The sequence below is a fragment of the Salvelinus alpinus genome, chromosome 13, assembly GCF_045679555.1.
Source record: "Salvelinus alpinus chromosome 13, SLU_Salpinus.1, whole genome shotgun sequence".
NCBI lineage: Eukaryota > Metazoa > Chordata > Actinopteri > Salmoniformes > Salmonidae > Salvelinus > Salvelinus alpinus.
The window spans coordinates 9,272,990-9,288,804 of NC_092098.1; the positions used below are offsets into that span (position 1 = coordinate 9,272,990).

The 15,815-nt window shown below is 45.2% G+C and overlaps 1 protein-coding gene and 1 non-coding gene across 6 annotated transcripts; one reads left to right on the forward strand and one right to left on the reverse strand.

Moving 5' to 3' along the window:
- Positions 1–504: 504 nt before the first annotated feature.
- LOC139536959 (bromodomain-containing protein 8-like) lies at positions 505–15,398 on the reverse strand. Of its 5 annotated transcripts, XM_071337726.1 has the most exons (20): positions 15,157–15,397; positions 14,412–14,508; positions 14,112–14,181; positions 12,748–12,797; positions 12,412–12,534; positions 12,217–12,297; positions 12,061–12,125; positions 11,519–11,661; positions 11,109–11,300; positions 10,862–10,949; positions 10,349–10,495; positions 9,937–10,070; positions 9,150–9,618; positions 8,987–9,024; positions 7,966–8,195; positions 7,757–7,849; positions 7,579–7,647; positions 7,186–7,468; positions 3,740–3,784; positions 505–3,088 (listed from the first exon to the last, which is right to left on the reverse strand). In XM_071337726.1, the coding sequence occupies exons 1-20, from the start codon at positions 15,173–15,175 to the stop codon at positions 3,029–3,031; spliced, it is 2,496 nt and encodes an 831-aa protein (XP_071193827.1). In that variant the 5' UTR covers positions 15,176–15,397; the 3' UTR covers positions 505–3,028. The 5 variants fall into 5 exon arrangements, with proteins under 5 accessions (XP_071193827.1, XP_071193829.1, XP_071193830.1 ...); XM_071337728.1 differs by lacking the exon at positions 7,579–7,647 and having other exon boundaries at positions 15,157–15,398; XM_071337729.1 differs by lacking the exon at positions 10,349–10,495.
- trnaa-agc (transfer RNA alanine (anticodon AGC)) lies at positions 15,399–15,471 on the forward strand. The gene has a single exon. It is a non-coding gene; the product is annotated as a tRNA-Ala (tRNA).
- The last annotated feature ends 344 nt before the right edge of the window (positions 15,472–15,815 follow it).

The window sequence follows — 15,815 nt, forward strand, 5'->3', positions numbered from 1 at the left end:
TTTTATGCAAATAAATGCTCTAAATTACAATATTTTATTTGGAATGAGAGAAATGTCAGTTTATAGAATAAAACAAAAATGTTCATTTTACCCAAACACATACCTATAAATAGTATGTGTTTGCAGTGGTCTCTTAATTATATATATATTTACCTTTATTTTTGATTAGGCAAGTCAGTTAAGAACAAATTCTTATTTACAACAACAGTCTAGGAACAGTGGGTTAACTCCCTTACTCAGGGGCAAAACGACAGATTTTTACCTTGTCAGCTCGGGGATTCGATCTAGCAACCTTTCGGTTACTGGCCCAACGCTCTAACCACTCGGCTACCTGCCGCCCACTAATATATATTAGTGTAACAGTCAAAAGTTTGGCCACCTACTCATTCTATGGTTTTTCTTTATTTTTTAATATTTTTACTACTGTGAAAATAAACACAGTTGACAGTGAGAGGACATTTCTTTTTTTGAGTTAGTACCAGTCAAAAGTACAGACACGCCTACTCGTTCAAGGGTTTTTCTTTATTTTTAATATTTTCTACATTGTAGAATAATAGTGAAGGCATCAACACTATGAAATAACACATATGGAATCATGTAGTAACCAAAAAAGTATTAAACAAATCAAAATATATTTATATTCGAGATTCATCAAAGTAGCCACCCTTTGCCTTAATGACAGCAGTACGGACATTGCCTCCTTGCATCATGCATAAGGCACGTTCACACAGGGACCCTGGGCATCTTTCTTTTGGTGTTTTTCAGAGTCAGTTTAAAGGCCTCTTTAGTGTCCTAAGTTTTCATAACTGTGACCTTAATTGCCTACCGTCTGTAAGTTGTTCGTGTCTTAACGACCGTTGCACAGGTGCATGTTCATTAATTGTTTATGGTTCATTGAACAAGCATGGGAAACAGTGTTTAAACCCTTTGCAATGAAGATCTGTGAAGTTATTTGGATTTTTACTAATTATCTTTGACAGGGTCCTGAAAAAGGGACGTTTCTGGTTTTGCTGAGTTATATATATATATATATATATATATACACACATACATACACACAGTCCATTTGGAAAATATTCAGACCCCCTTGCCTTTAAACAAATGTTACGTTACAAACTTATTCTAAAATGTATTAAACTAGCCACAATACCCCATAATGACAAAGCGAAAACAGGTTTTTAGAAATGTTGGCAAATGTATTAAAAATAAAAAACAAATACCTTACTTACCCTTTCCTATGAGACTCAAAATTGAGCTCAGGTGCATCCTGTTTCCATTGATCATCCTTAAGATGTTTCTACAACTTGGAGTCCACCTGTGGTAAATTCAATTGATTAGACTATATAAAATGTCCCACAGTTGACAGTGCAAGTCAGAGCAACAACCAAGCCATGAGGTCGAAGAAATTGTCCATAGAGCTCCAAGAGAGGATTGTGTCAAGACACAGATCTGGGGAAGGGTACCAACACATGTCTGCAGCATTGAAGGTCCCCAAGAACACAGAGGCCTCCATCATTCTTAAATGGAAGAAGTTTGGAACCACCAAGCCTCTTCCTAGAGCTGGCCAGCCTGGCCAAACTGAGCAATCGGGGAAGAAGGGCGTTGGTCAGGGAGGTGACCAAGAACCCAATGGTCACTCCGACAGAGCTCCAGAGTTCCTCTGGGGAGATGGGAGAACCTTCCAGAAGGACAACCATCTATGCAGCACTCCACCAACCAGGCCTTTATGATGAGAGTGGCCAGATGGAAGCTACTCCTCATTAAAAGGCACATGACAGCCCAGTTGGAGTTTGCCAAAAGGCACCTAAAGGACTCTCAGACCATGAGAACAAGATTCTCTGGTCTGATGAAACCAAGATTGAACTCTTTGGCCTGAATGTCAAGCGTCACGTATGGAGGAAACCAGGCACCATCCCTACGGTGAAGCATGGTGGTGGCAGCATCATGCTGTTGGGGTGTTTTTCAGCGGCAGGGACTGGGAGGCTAGTCAGGATCGAGGGAAAGATGAACGAAGAAAAGTACAGAGAGAGTCTTGATGAAAACCTGCTCCAGAGCGCTTAGGACCTCAGACTGAGGCGAAGGTTCACATTCCAACAGGATAACGACCCTAAGCACACAGCCAAGATAATGCTCGAGTGGCATTAGGACAAGTCTCTGAATGACCTTGAGTGGCCCAGCCAGAGCCCGGACTTAAACTCGATCGAACATCTCTGGAGACCTGAAAATAGCTGTGCAGCGACTCTGGGGTCTGAATAGTTTACGAATGCACTGTATATACTGGTGTTACACCCGAGCTTATGGCGGGATTTGGTTAAAATCACACGCTGTCGACAATGTGCCCATTTTCGATTGAGCCGACATGCAGCATTTACCATAAATGCCGTCTCCACGAACTTGGGAACATTGCCTTTAAACAGCGCATTGTCGACAATGCTCAGACGGATTGCCTTAGAGTCCAAGCCTTAGTCCCTTTTGTTGGTTTTCTTTAAAACAAAAAATCACACATTACCTGGTTTGCTAAATTGGGGGACCACAATCTTGCAACAAATATTTATTATTTTGAAACATTCATTGCCTTTAAAAAAGGCACCATATGTACACAAAGGGACATGCCTGTACAATACTATACAAAGGACTTAAACTCATGAAACACATACACAATGCAAGGTATTTCAGTTGTGTTGACCGACACATACAGTACGACCCTAGTCATCTCATTCAGTCAACTGTTCCTCACTCTGTTTATCTACGTCACAATGCCTTGCTCAGTTTAAGAGGGGACTCGATTCAGGAGTTGGAGTATGTTTTTCTCAGTGTTGGGGTTGCATTTACTCTAAGCTGCAATTCAGGAACTGCATTGCTCTCTCAGCCAGACATACCATGTCCAGTTGAAGTGAGAGGACATGAAACGACATTGACGCAGACTGTGGTGTCCTTCGTTACCTTCATCAACTGGGACATGACCATGGATAGAGGATACCAATCAGTTGTACTCCATCCAGAGTCATCTGCAGGTGCTCCCTGCGACTCATTTCTTCATCTTCAGGTCAGCTTCTATGGCACAACGGCGCCCCCTGGTGCCCCCATCCTGTAGAAGCACAGAGAGGAGACGGGTTAACTCTGGTCCAAAGCCATCAACCTAGACAACACCGGACAGACTGGCCCTCATATTTAGTGTTTGTTTGAACATGATAGGAAACATGGCTCAACATTTTGATTCAATGCAACTTGCAAACGCATGTGTCAATTAGCTTGTGTGCATGAAAGTTAGCGATCCAATTTGTGTTTCTTTGCCTGCATGTGTTTTTAGGAGCGTATGTGTGTGAGAGAGAGAAAGAGGGAGAGAAAGAGAGGACATTTAAGAGAATACTATAGAGCAGGGGTATTCAATTTGCCTGTCTACCCATCCGCATCGCTCCGGCCAAACGCCACTCCCACTAACGTTTCTTCTCCATGATGAGTCTGGATTTGCTTCTCGAATGCAAACACATTCTGACCGCTCTGATTGGTCCCCAGAAACCGATGGGGCTGGGCCAGAGCTGGCCTACACGAATCACGTCATTTTTGACGACAGCACAAACAACTTCCAGGATAGCAGGTTCCGCATGGAGCGATCGATAGAGCAACGGAATCAAATTCAGGATGAGTCGTCAGGCAAGTATTCAATCTGACTTGGGGCCAGAATGCAAATACCCCAGCTGTAGTCTTGCAGCTCATAACCTGCAGACTGGGTACTTACAAAGAGAGAGAGAAGGAAGGCAGGAGAGGCCATGGGGACACTGTCCTGTGAGAGGACAGAGGATAGTCAGAGAGAGGGAACAAAGACACACAGAACAAGGAAAGAAGAGGAGTAGTGGAGCACACACAGTGACGACACGCTGACGACACGCTGACGACACACTCCAAAAGAAAAGAGAACTGCATTAAAAAAAAGAAGATAGACCCCCCTCCAAAAAGATGGAGAAATGAGGTGCATCATATACAGAAAAACATGGAGGGTATAAAATAAGTGAACACCACTACTCATGGACATTATAAATACTGTATCGAATATAAACCTGTGGGAACGCATACTGAAGCAGGACCCATCTTCTCACAGGAGTGGTCCAAGAACTGACCCAACTCCTTTACTTAAACGCAGGTGGGTAACCAAACACTTGGATTGTGACCATATCGTTGGAGCCTTTTTTGTGATTAACTAAATATAAGCGTTCCATCTTAAAACTTGAGCTCCAAAATGCAACAACATGTACCATGTGACTTTTGGCCGAATATGAAATTCTGTAGCATTGCAGATACTTATATAGTTATAGTTTCAAATACTATAATACTCTTAGCAAAAATATGTATCTTTCATTTACAATCTGTAGAAACTACGAGAATAGAAAGGTTCAGGACTTTTGTGAAACATCAGTGGAAAAATATGTGGCAGCTAGAATTCAAAACTGGATGAGACAGAGATAGATGGGAGGGGTTGGGGGTAGCTGAAGGATGGGCCTAAAAACAAACAAAAGATAACTATTGTAAAATCTACTGTCTGTATGAACTGGAAGTAGAAGCCTAAGTATTGTTATCCATTAGTTTACTCCAATTAGGGGAGGGGTGGTATATAGAAAAAAAATCAATATATAACACATATGGAATCATGTAACCAAAAAAGTGTTAAACAAATCTAAATATATGTTATATTTGCGATTCTCCAAAGTAGCCAACCTTTGCCTTGATGACAACTTTGTACACTCTTGGCATTCTCTCAACCAACCAGATTCATGAGGTAGTCACCTGGAATGCATTTCAATTAACAGGTGTGCCTTGTTAAAAGTTTATTTGGGGAATTTCTTTCCTTCTTTATGCGTTTGAACCAATCAGTTGTGTTGTGACAAGGTAGGGTTGGCATATAGAAGATTTACCAAATAGGTCTAAGACCAAGTCCATAAGACTAAGACTAAGACCAAGAACAGCTCTAATAAGCAAAGAGAAACAACAGTCCATCATTATTTTAAGACATGAAGGCCAGTCAATGTGGAACATTTCAAGAACTTTGAAAGTTTCTTCAAGTGTATTTGTAAAAACCATCAAGCTCTATGATGAAACTGGCTCTCATGAGGACAGCCACAGGAAAGGAAGACCCCGAGTTACCTCTGCTGCAGAGGATACGTTCATTTGAGTTACCAAATTTGAGATTCTTGGTTCCAACCGCCGTGTCTTTGTGAGACGCCGAGTAGGTGAACGGATGATCTCCGCATGTGTGGTTCCCACCGTGAAGCATGGATGAGGAGGTGTTATGGTGTGGGGGCGCTTTGCTGGTGACACTGTCTGTGATTTATTTAGAATTCAAGGCACACTTAACCAGCATGGCTACCACAGCATTCTGCAGCGATACGCCATCCCATCTGGTTTGCGCTTAGTGGAACTATAATTTGTTTCTCAACAGGACAATGACCCAAAACACACCTCCAGGCTGTGAAAGGGCTATTTGACCAAGGAGAGTGATGGAGTGCTGCATCAGATTACCTGGCCTCCACAACCACCTGACCTCAACCCAATTGAGATGGTTTGGGATGAGTTGGACCGCAGAGTGAAGGAAAGGCAGCCAACAAGTGCTCAGCATATGTGGGAACTCCTTCAAGACTGTTGGAAAAGCATTCCAGGTGAAGCTGGTTGAGAGAATGCCAATAGTGTGCAAAGCTGTCATCAAGGCAAAGGGTGTCTACTTCGAAGAATCTCGAATATAAATTTAAAAAAATAGTTTAACACTTTTTCGGTTACTACATGATTCCATATGTCTCATTTCATAGTTTTGATGTCTTCACTATTATTCTTTATTGAAAATAAAGAAAAACCTTTGAATGAGTAGGTGTGTCCAAACTTTTGACTGGTACTGTATTTTTTTTTTAACATAAAGGGGATTGGAAATGATGCAGACAATTACACTGATAGAAGCCACAATATTAAAGCTGATCCACCCCTAAAAAATATATTTAAAAAAATACTATAATACAAAATTGGATTTGCCCCACTAAATCCAAAATAACTAATTCTAACCCCCCACCTCCCTAAACCTTGACCCTCTCTCCTGCTTTGAGACTATCTACCAGCCAGAGACACTGGAGAGGAACACAAGGTCGGAGCGCTGCCATGGCTATGTCTTTACACACATTGATGCACTGAAGTGGGGTACACACACACCGCACACACACGACAGACACACACACGCATGAAAAACACACACACACACACGACACAGATACAAACACAGATCAATGAAGCTAACAAAAAGCTAACACACACACAAGCGTAGACACAGAGGCAGTGAAAAGATGAAGGATGAAGGATGAGAAAGAAAATATCAGTGTGTGTGTGTGTGTATCAGATTGACAGTTGAGAGAGTTGAGAGAAATTTAACCAGATTACATATATATAGCCTTACCTAAACTTTCACCAGTATCCCTGACATTGATTGGTAATGTACTGGTTCTGATCTTGTATACAGTGTATTTTCTGGTGTGTATTTATTTTATATGACTTATATGACTCTCAACTGCATGTTGAGGAAGAGCTTGCAAAACAAGCATTTCACTCCCCTGTTAACACCTGCTGTATCCTGTGCACGTGACAAATCAACTTTGATTTGATTTCAACTGCGTGGACTCGCAGGGATCTCTGTCTCGCGTTGTCCCTATATCTGCACAGGTATGGGTGCAGTGCATGCGTCGGACTATTTTGTGTTCTTGTCTGTAATGCAATTCAACAGCATTAGCAGTATTATCAGAGGGAGTCAGGTTCCTATCTACTTTCATGAGTTTATCACCATCTAAGCCCATGAAGCACACCCACAGTATGGGCACCATCGATGGCAACTCAGAATGGAGACGAGAGAAGGATGTCAGTGGGCAAATGGATAAAATGAACACCGAAGCACATGATCATGCATTAGGAAAACACCATGACTGACATACATGGCGCCCTCCTATAAAATCTAGGAATGTGTTCAGCTGCCTTCCAAAAGGTAAGAGACTTGTGTCCTCTCCTTTCCTCTGCAGTTAAACAGATCCCTAACCTGGCTCTTCTTGCATCCCCAAATCCTCACTTTCCTTTCCTCTCCTCGACTCTCCATTCCCAATACTCTCTCCTCCTATTCCCATCTAAAGACCCTCCATCCCGTGTGGTCCCACAGAGGAGCACCTTGTCCGAGGGGTCCTGCTTGCGAGTGCTCTCTCGGCCCCTCAGGCTCTTGGCGCTGACGCCCGACTCGGAGGTCTGCATGATGAGCTGTGTGGCCAGGAACTGCTGGATCTGTTCCAGGACGTCCCTCTGCATCTCCAGAGCCATGTGGAACACGTCGTGGTCACAGCTGTTGTACATCACCGCGTTCTGGAACATCAGCATGATGTCCCGCTGGAACTCTGCCGTGGTGCGGATCAGACCGGTCTCAATGTTCTTCTTAATGGTGGACAGGTCCATGGGCCTGGGGCGGAGGAGAACGGAGGGGGTCAGAGTGTCCAACAGATCCACTAAGTGGGGCGACCAAGCCAGCAGAGAAAGCGCCTGTCCCCTGTGTCAGTGGTCAGTGCTTACCTGTGCACAATACTGTGATACCCCGGGGCAATGTCATCAGTCACAGGCTGCAGGAACACATTAGCATACCTGCGCCAGGAAAACAGCAAGGGCATCACTTTCAAAAGCTAAAATGAGAGGCAGGCTGCATGGTGCATGGTCCTGCTGTAGACCTGGGTTCCATGAGCGAGCTTGTTACCTGTGATTGGCGGCTGCTCGCCATACCAGCATGATGGCTTTCCTCCAGATCTTCTGAGCCTGCATGGCCTCCTGGTCCTCACTGCACATCGAACTGCATAGACCAAGAAAAGGAAGAAGGCGTTTTGACATGATATAGACATGCTTGGTGGTGTGTGTGTGTGTGTGTGTGTGTGTGTGTGTGTGTGTGTGTGTGTGTCTGAGACTCACAACTGGGAGGAGGCAGGGCTGCTGGGGATAGAGTCTGCGGTGGTGTGCAGCTGCAGAGAGGAGGAGGCTGTGTGCAGACTATAGCTGTCCTCACTCTCACTGGCTGGGGGCTCCAGCTCCGTCTCCCCTTCTGCCTCAGACAGGTAGGCCTCCTCATCGCCCCCATCCAGGCCCTCTTTAGTCTCTGAGGCACTCCTCTCCTCTCCGTCGCTCACCCCCTCCTCTTCCTCCTTCACACGCAACACGGGTACAGAGAGATGGGGAGAGGGACTGTGTTAGATACCTACAGTAGAAAAGAGGAGGATTCTTTGTCCTCCTAATATTGAGCAAATTCCACTCATCGGAGTATCTCACACAGGCTTTGAAAAAGGACCTGCTAGTCTTACGAGTTCATACTTCCTCTTCCAATTATAATGTGTGGGAGGTCAAATTAACGAAAAACTATCTACCAAATCAATTCATTTGAAAATGTTGATTACTTCTTCTTGTCATTACCATTCACCTGATAATTCACCTTTTACTCCTGATGTACTGACCTGTTGCACCCTCTACAACCACTGTGATTATTATTTGACCCTGCTGGTCATCTATGAACGTTTGAACATCTTGAAGAACAATCTAGCCTTAATGGCCATGTACTGTTATAATCTCCACCTGGCACAGCCAGAAGAGGACTGACCACCCCTCAGAGCCTGGTTCCGCTCTAGATTTCTTCCTAGGTTCCTGCCTTTCTAGGGAGATTTTCCTAGCCACCATGCTTCTACATCTGCATTGCTTGCTGTTTGGGGTTTTAGGCTGGGTTTCTGTATAAGCACTTAGTGGCATCTGCTGATGTAAAAAGGGCTTTATAAATGAATGTGACTGATAATAAGACAGGACTTTTTTTTGTTAACTTATGATGGGGTTCCCTGGGTCGCCTGGGCGGGGGTCCCTTGGCAAGAAAAGGTTGAAGAGCCCTGTTCTAACAAAATGGAAAACAGGTCTCAGCACAAGTCTGTTCTCTCTTCAGTGGGACGTGTACCTTGGAGTGTCCTCTTGTCATGGGGCCACCCTCAGAGTCTGAGGGGAAAAGTGAAAAGAGAGAGAGAGAGAAACAGGCAGTCATGCTAAGAACGTAACAGGTTGATTTTGGCATCTTGTATGGCTGTCAGTTTGATGTTCCGGGGCTATGAGTGTGTGTATACCTGCGTGTGGTGTGTCAGCTCCTTGCTGTGTCCACTCTTCACTCTCACACTTGATGGTGGCATGGGGAGAGACAGGGCTTCCCTCCCCATCGGCCCCGCCCATGACCCCATGCTGCAGACGAGTGCCAATAGGCTGGCTGTGCTCCAGCATCATAGACGAGCAGGAGGGAGGAAGGCCACTGACGCCCAGGGGGTGTGTGTACCCTGAGGTACAGATGTCCTGGCTGTCACATGCAGAGGCCCCACCCCGTATCTCCAGGCTCTCCCTCTTCACCTCCAGACAGCCGTGGAGGGAGGAGGAGTAGGAGGAGGCTTGTGGGGCCCGTGTGGGGGCGGCAGGGTTAGACTCAGGGGGCTTGAAGGGCCCGGGCTCCCAGGGGGGGCCAGACAGGGCGTGGCCAGTCTCCTCACACAGGGACAGAGCGGCCTCCACTGCAGCCGCATCCAGAGCCTCTGCATTCTCATCACCCTATAGGGTGAGAGGTTAGAGCCTGTCACTTCATTTTGACATTTTTTTGTCATTTAGCAGGAGCAATTCGGTTTAAGTGCTTTGCTCAAGGGAACATAAACAGATTTTTCACCAAGTCTGCTCTGGGATTCGAACCGGCGACCTTTCGGTTTCTGACCCAATGCACTTAAAACGCTAGGCTACCAGCACAACTTCAGAACACCTCAGAAAGACCTATTATGTAGTTATTATTAGAGAGAAGGCTGATATAACTATGGCTTTATAGGCAGAACAGGTATCCATCAACGTTTTTAGGTGCGTGAGGCGGAGGACGAGCACCTTATCCTCAATGATGGCGATGATGTCCCCAACTGTCTCCAGGTCCAATTCATCTCCCATGTAGGGCACCGTCACTAGGCCCTCTTCTGTCCCCTCCCCTGGGCCAGGCTGCGAGGCCTCCACCTCATCCCTGCCTATATACAGACACACACATATATATATATAGGTAGTATTAACAGCCTTATAATATGATTCATATTCAATCTCTGCGTAAAGACAACAGATGGAGGACATGATCATGGTGACAGGCTTCACGTTCATGTCGGAGGAGATGAGATGGAATGAGATGCCATGTACAGTAGTGTGACGGTCAGATGAAAAGACACAGAAAAGATGCTGGGGAGGAAGTGACGAGAAAAGAAGGAAGAGGATCTGTAAAAGCAGAGGGAGGGAGGGAGGGAACGGGAGAGACCTGTGTGTAGTGAGGCGGGGGAGTCCATAGTGGGGGGTGCAGCAGCAGCGAGAAGGGCACTGGAGGAGTCTGTGCTGCTGGCCAAGGAGCCCAGCGGAGCTGAGAACTGAGGCCCAGCCTCCAGCAGACGAGAGAGTGTAGGGGCACCTAGCTCACACGGACACACACACACACACGCACAGCGCACAGATCCTTGATCTATAATCACAAATGCCACGCTAAGCAATACAACATTTTTACTATTTGACTACCTAAGTTTAGCAAACGCATACATGGACAGGTACACATCTGCAAACATTCTAGAAGCAAGCTTTCTGCTGGGTGTTTATGCAAAAGCACAAGTGTGAGTGTGTGTGTGTGTGTGTGTGTGTGTGTGTGTGTGTGTGTGTGTGTGTGTGTGTGTGTGTGTGTGTGTGTGTGTGTGTGTGTGTGTGTGTGTGTGTGTGTGTGTGTGTGTGTGTGTGTATGTGTATGTGTGTGTGTGTGTGTGTGTGTGTGTGTGTGTGTGTGTACCTGTTGCTAGACAGCCAGGGAGAATGGAGCCTGTGAGCTGTAGGTCATGTGCTATTGTCATATTACCAGGCAGGTCACCATCTCCAACCTATAAGACAAACACATCACTCTGTAACTGCAACAGGAATCATCTGACGACGAGTCTGAGATGTTGAAACGGCTATGGGTCGTTACATGTGGATGTTTTTAAATAGAATGGAAGTGAACAATCCCTATGGCATAATATAGTGTTTCCTCTCGGACATACCAGTCTGGGGCTTGTAGGTATGAAACTGCCTTTCTTCAGTAGCTCAGAGAGGAGAGGGGATGGTGGTGGCGTGGCTTTCTGGCCCAAGAGCTTCTTTTGTGGGGAGTCATCCAGAAGAGTGCCCAGGCCTGACTCTGCACCAACCAGCCCACAGGCCTCAGTCAGGTGCATGAACCCTGCTGCTTCTGGGGCCTACGGAGAGGAGGGGGGAAATTAAGTTGGGAAACGGGAAAAGGAGGGATATAACATGCAAGGGAGTAGGGCAGGCAGACCGAAGAAAAGGCATTTTGTGTAGCATGTGGCAGCACATCAAATTGACAATGACAGAATGTTTTTACTGAACTCCAATCATTCATCTCTCTACCTGCCCCTGCCCCTGCCCCGTTCCCCTGTAGCTGACAGGGACTCACAGTCACTGAGGTGCTGGGGTCCTCGGGTGTGCTCTGGGGTGTGTCCCCTTGGCAGAACTCGAGGCTTGGCGAGCCGCACCCCGGGGGAGAGCGCACGGTCACACTGGGCACTCTTTTAGGGGTGTTCTTCACCGCCTGTCTGGCTGGAAGGGGGGTGGGGCGTCGGGGTGAGACTGTTCTTAGTTTGACCAATCACACTACAGTTGATCCACTAATTACTTTGACCAGCGTTTGTGGCTGTGTACACATCTATCTCAGCCCGAGACATACTTTCTGATAGAGCTCCTCATCCAAACCCCGTGGCATGATTTTTATTTCAACATCCCCTGTGAGTTTATTGAATCATTCAAGAAACATAAAACGCATCTGAATCAACCTGTATACTGCCTGGTATATTGAGTTCTACAAGGTCTGGAATAAGACTGATATAAAGGGGTGACCAAGGAGCAATAGCAGGAAATACTGTTATATTTACTGAGCAGATAAAGAAAAGCTACAGGCAAAAGCAGCTGGTGGTGTGCATGAAGTGGGTTATCTTTTACCTAGATAGGCTGTATCTATGGCCTTTCTTTTCACGTCTGCCTCCTCCTCTTCCTGTTTCTTCTTCCTGACAGGAACAGAAAGTCGTTTTTCCCCCCAGAAAAACACAAATAGATACAGGTAATTAGATACAGAAATAGTAACAGAAAGTCTCATACTGCACAATCTCTCCCGATAGCTCCTCAAGTTTGGAGTCCAGGTGTCCGGCTTGGATCAGCTCTGCCTCTTTCTTCAGCTTCCTGTGAATGCAGCAGACCAACAGTTGACATCAGTGTTGGGTCAATAAAGTAGCAGCAAAGATCTCTTGAATAGATAGTCCCACCTCTATCAGAGATAGCACAAAGCCTGTGTACCTGTGCTTCTCCTGTGTGTCTTTGATCAAGCGCTTCAGCTCCTCAATCCTCTCTGCCGTGAGCCTGCGGACGATCACGTCCTCCACCGTCCCCACCACCTCACCTTTCTCGCCACGCTTCCGTCTGGCGAGAGATACCCGTGTCATGAACATGAACCCATCCAGACAAGATCATGTCATCCATAAACCATTGCCTGCCTCCTTCAGACTAACACGCTAGCCACACTATCCATGTTCTCCAACCGCCTCTGGTCATAGGAAATGCACCGGCAGGACCATCACAGATCCAGTCGCACACAGGAAAAGACATCAACATAAGAGTTACTGCTGTGCTCACTTTGGGGTCTCTGTCGTCTCCAGGAGTTCTGAGTACTGGGAGGCACAGTGCTAGATGAAAAAGAGAGCGATAGGGAGAGAGAAGAATAAGGCAGTTATTTCCTTGAATTCAACAGGCTGCATATACACTGAGTGTACAAAACATTAAGAACACCTTCCTAATATTGAGTTGCACCATCCCCTTTTGCCCTCAGAACAGACTTAATTTGTCGGGGCATGGACTATACAAGGTGTCGAAAGCGTTCCACAGGGATGCTGGCCCATATTGACAATGCTTCCCACAGTTGTGTCAAGTTGGCTAGATGTCCTTTGGGTGGTGGACCATTCTTGATGCACACGGGAAACTGTTGAGAGTGAAACACCCAGCAGCGTTGCAGTTCTTGACACAAACTGGTGCGCCTGGCACCTACTACCATACCCCGTTCAAAGGCACTTAAATATTTTGTCTTGCCCATTCACCCTCTGAAAGGCACACATACACAATCCATGTCTCAATTGCCTTTGGGCTTAAAAATCCTTCTTTAACCTGTCTCCGCTCCTTTATCTACACTGATTGAAGTGGATTTAACAAGTGACATTAATAAGGGATCATAGCTTTCACCTGGTCAGTCTATGTCATGAAAAGAACAGGTGTTCATAATGTTTTGTACACTCAGTTTATTGACAGTCCAGGGCAGTGGAAGAGGAAAATGAACAGGGCTCGGGAAAGTAGTTCATGCAAAGTACCAGTGTTTTCCCAAGGATTTTTTTCAGCAGCAGTGGCAAAGTTAGTGTGAGGGGGGCGGGGCTGTGGGTGTGACCATCAGCACCGTTTTAGAGGCCCTCCTCTTGGCAGCAGAGACAAAATGTTGCTGTTTTAAAGCTCATTTCCTGCAATTCTACATATTCTTCCATGGCTTATGCCATGTTCTTATGCTATCTGAGTGACTCAAACATTATAATTAAATCAATGGGGGTCCCATGCCATGGCATCTCTTTCATTTTAGATTCTCCTCAACTGTCTCGTTTTTATTTTGATAATTGTTAGTTCTCAAAGATGATCTTGTTTAAAAACATATTGGTCAATTACATTTTCTACATACTTTATATCTGGTATTAGTTGTTCAACTTTACACTAAAAACATGTAACCATCCCAAAAATTATTATCAAGTTTTTTTTTTTTTTTTATGAATACAGCGGTGTGCTGTTGTTAAATGCATATAGGCGAAACGTTGAAGGACGCATGCCACCTATCTCACTCAATCAACCATTTCGGCAAGAGTCCATAAGGTTACTGCATTGTGGTCACCAAGGCTAATATATTTTAGATGCTATCATCAGGTTCTTGTTTGTTCATGGTGTTCATCTATTGAAGCATAGCCTACCTTTTGTGAGAACCAGTCAGGGGGTCGTCCTGGCTCTGCAAATGGTTTGATGGCTCGACTGACAGACACCCTGTGGGTATGGATATCCTATAATTGCATCATCACAATTCCTATTCGACTGACCAGTTCTATTCGAAAATCTTTCCTCACATAATCAATTGCCTGACAATTACCCTATTGCTTGTTTCCATTAATGGAAGTCTTACTCAGTGAAAGTTGGTGGCTGGCTAAGATTCGACTGGTCTGTCCAAAAAAATAATTACAGTAACATGATGTAGGTCGACAAGCGTGCTGCATTACCAGTTCTGGTCCCCACTCTTCATGACAGAGGTGGCCAAGCACAGCTTCTCCCTCACCGACCATGGCTCCGTTGGCCCCATGGCAAGCAACTTGTGTTCTGCAGATAAGGATAGGGAGGGACGCCCACTTATTAGTCAGGACAGGTAATACAGGTAATATATTTTTTGTTGTTGACACATTTATGGTAATCACATTATATTTTACAGCTCAGGATGTCCCAAGATCCTGCAAAACAAATCCCATTGTGTTAACTAACAATTATGAAAGAAGACCTCAGATAAATAACTAAGAAGGTTAGGCCACACTGAATATGTACGGACTGGTGAAAATAAATGTTGCGCTAGCTAGAGCTAGCTACCACCTTGAGAGCAGTGTTACGAAATGCCCTACGAATATTTCAAAAGTCATGAAGCACCCATATCAACACCTTTCTAAGCGGACATATGAAACTACTAACTTCCGCACAAATACGCACAAGCACATACTAGCAATGTTTTGCTGGTGACTTACTATAGCTAACTAGCGAGCTTCTGCTAACTGGTCAGCTAACGAAGAGAAGAGTGAGCCATTCATTCAAAGCTCGTGCTAGCAGGGGTAGGCTAGTAAGAATTGACCGATCTGCAATGCCGTCTAACTTTAGATCAATTACATGACTATCGTGTGCAAACGGTTCATGAACACTTGGATGCCATGCATTAAAAAAGCATATACAGTATCTAATTTGACAGCAGTCTCGTTTACTCACTTCCAACCCCGCTCGCCATCTTCTGGTCATACAATTACTCCACCCACCCAATATGACTCAGTACAGTATAAGCCAAATTAGATCGTTCATATGAAAAAGGGAAATGTTAATTTTGCGCAGACTCACTGTGGCTGCCGCTGTGTAGAAGTAATAAGTACATTAACTGAACAATTTACAGCACCATAGTGATGTGTTTGATAACTATTCGTTTATAAACTCATGTGGTCCCGTACTGACACATCGGGGGATTAGCTCAAATGGTAGAGCGCTCGCTTAGCATGCGAGAGGTAGCGGGATCGATGCCCGCATCCTCCAATTTTTTTGTGAATTAAAAAATGCCCACCTTGTATTGATGTCGCATCTTAATAAGATAGATACCCTGGCCTGTGTACAGTTAATTTTTAAAATGGTTATTCCTCTCCGTATGGAAGAGGTCGGCGATGCTGCCTGGTTCAAGTTTTCTTTTCAAACCCTCATTGCTACATTGGTGACATAAATCCCATCCCTGTACTCACAGCATATAGTGTTTTTGCTCTCTAACCACAAAATCACCCTTTCCCTCATTCAGCAGTTCCCCTTAGATTTGATAGACTAAACCTAGTCATAGTCTTGGACTACAACCGGTCCGGATGATCTTTTATCCAGGACAAGGGTCCATG

What these genes read in the sequence shown, in the direction of transcription:
- LOC139536959 (XM_071337726.1), bottom strand. An exon ending in AAGAGTGGGGACCAGAACTG is followed by an intron (nt 14,182 to 14,411) that starts GTAATGCAGCAC and finishes CCATACCCACAG; the next exon opens with GGTGTCTGTCAGTCGAGCCA. An exon ending in CTGACTGGTTCTCACAAAAG is followed by an intron (nt 12,798 to 14,111) that starts GTAGGCTATGCT and finishes TTTTTCATCTAG; the next exon opens with CACTGTGCCTCCCAGTACTC.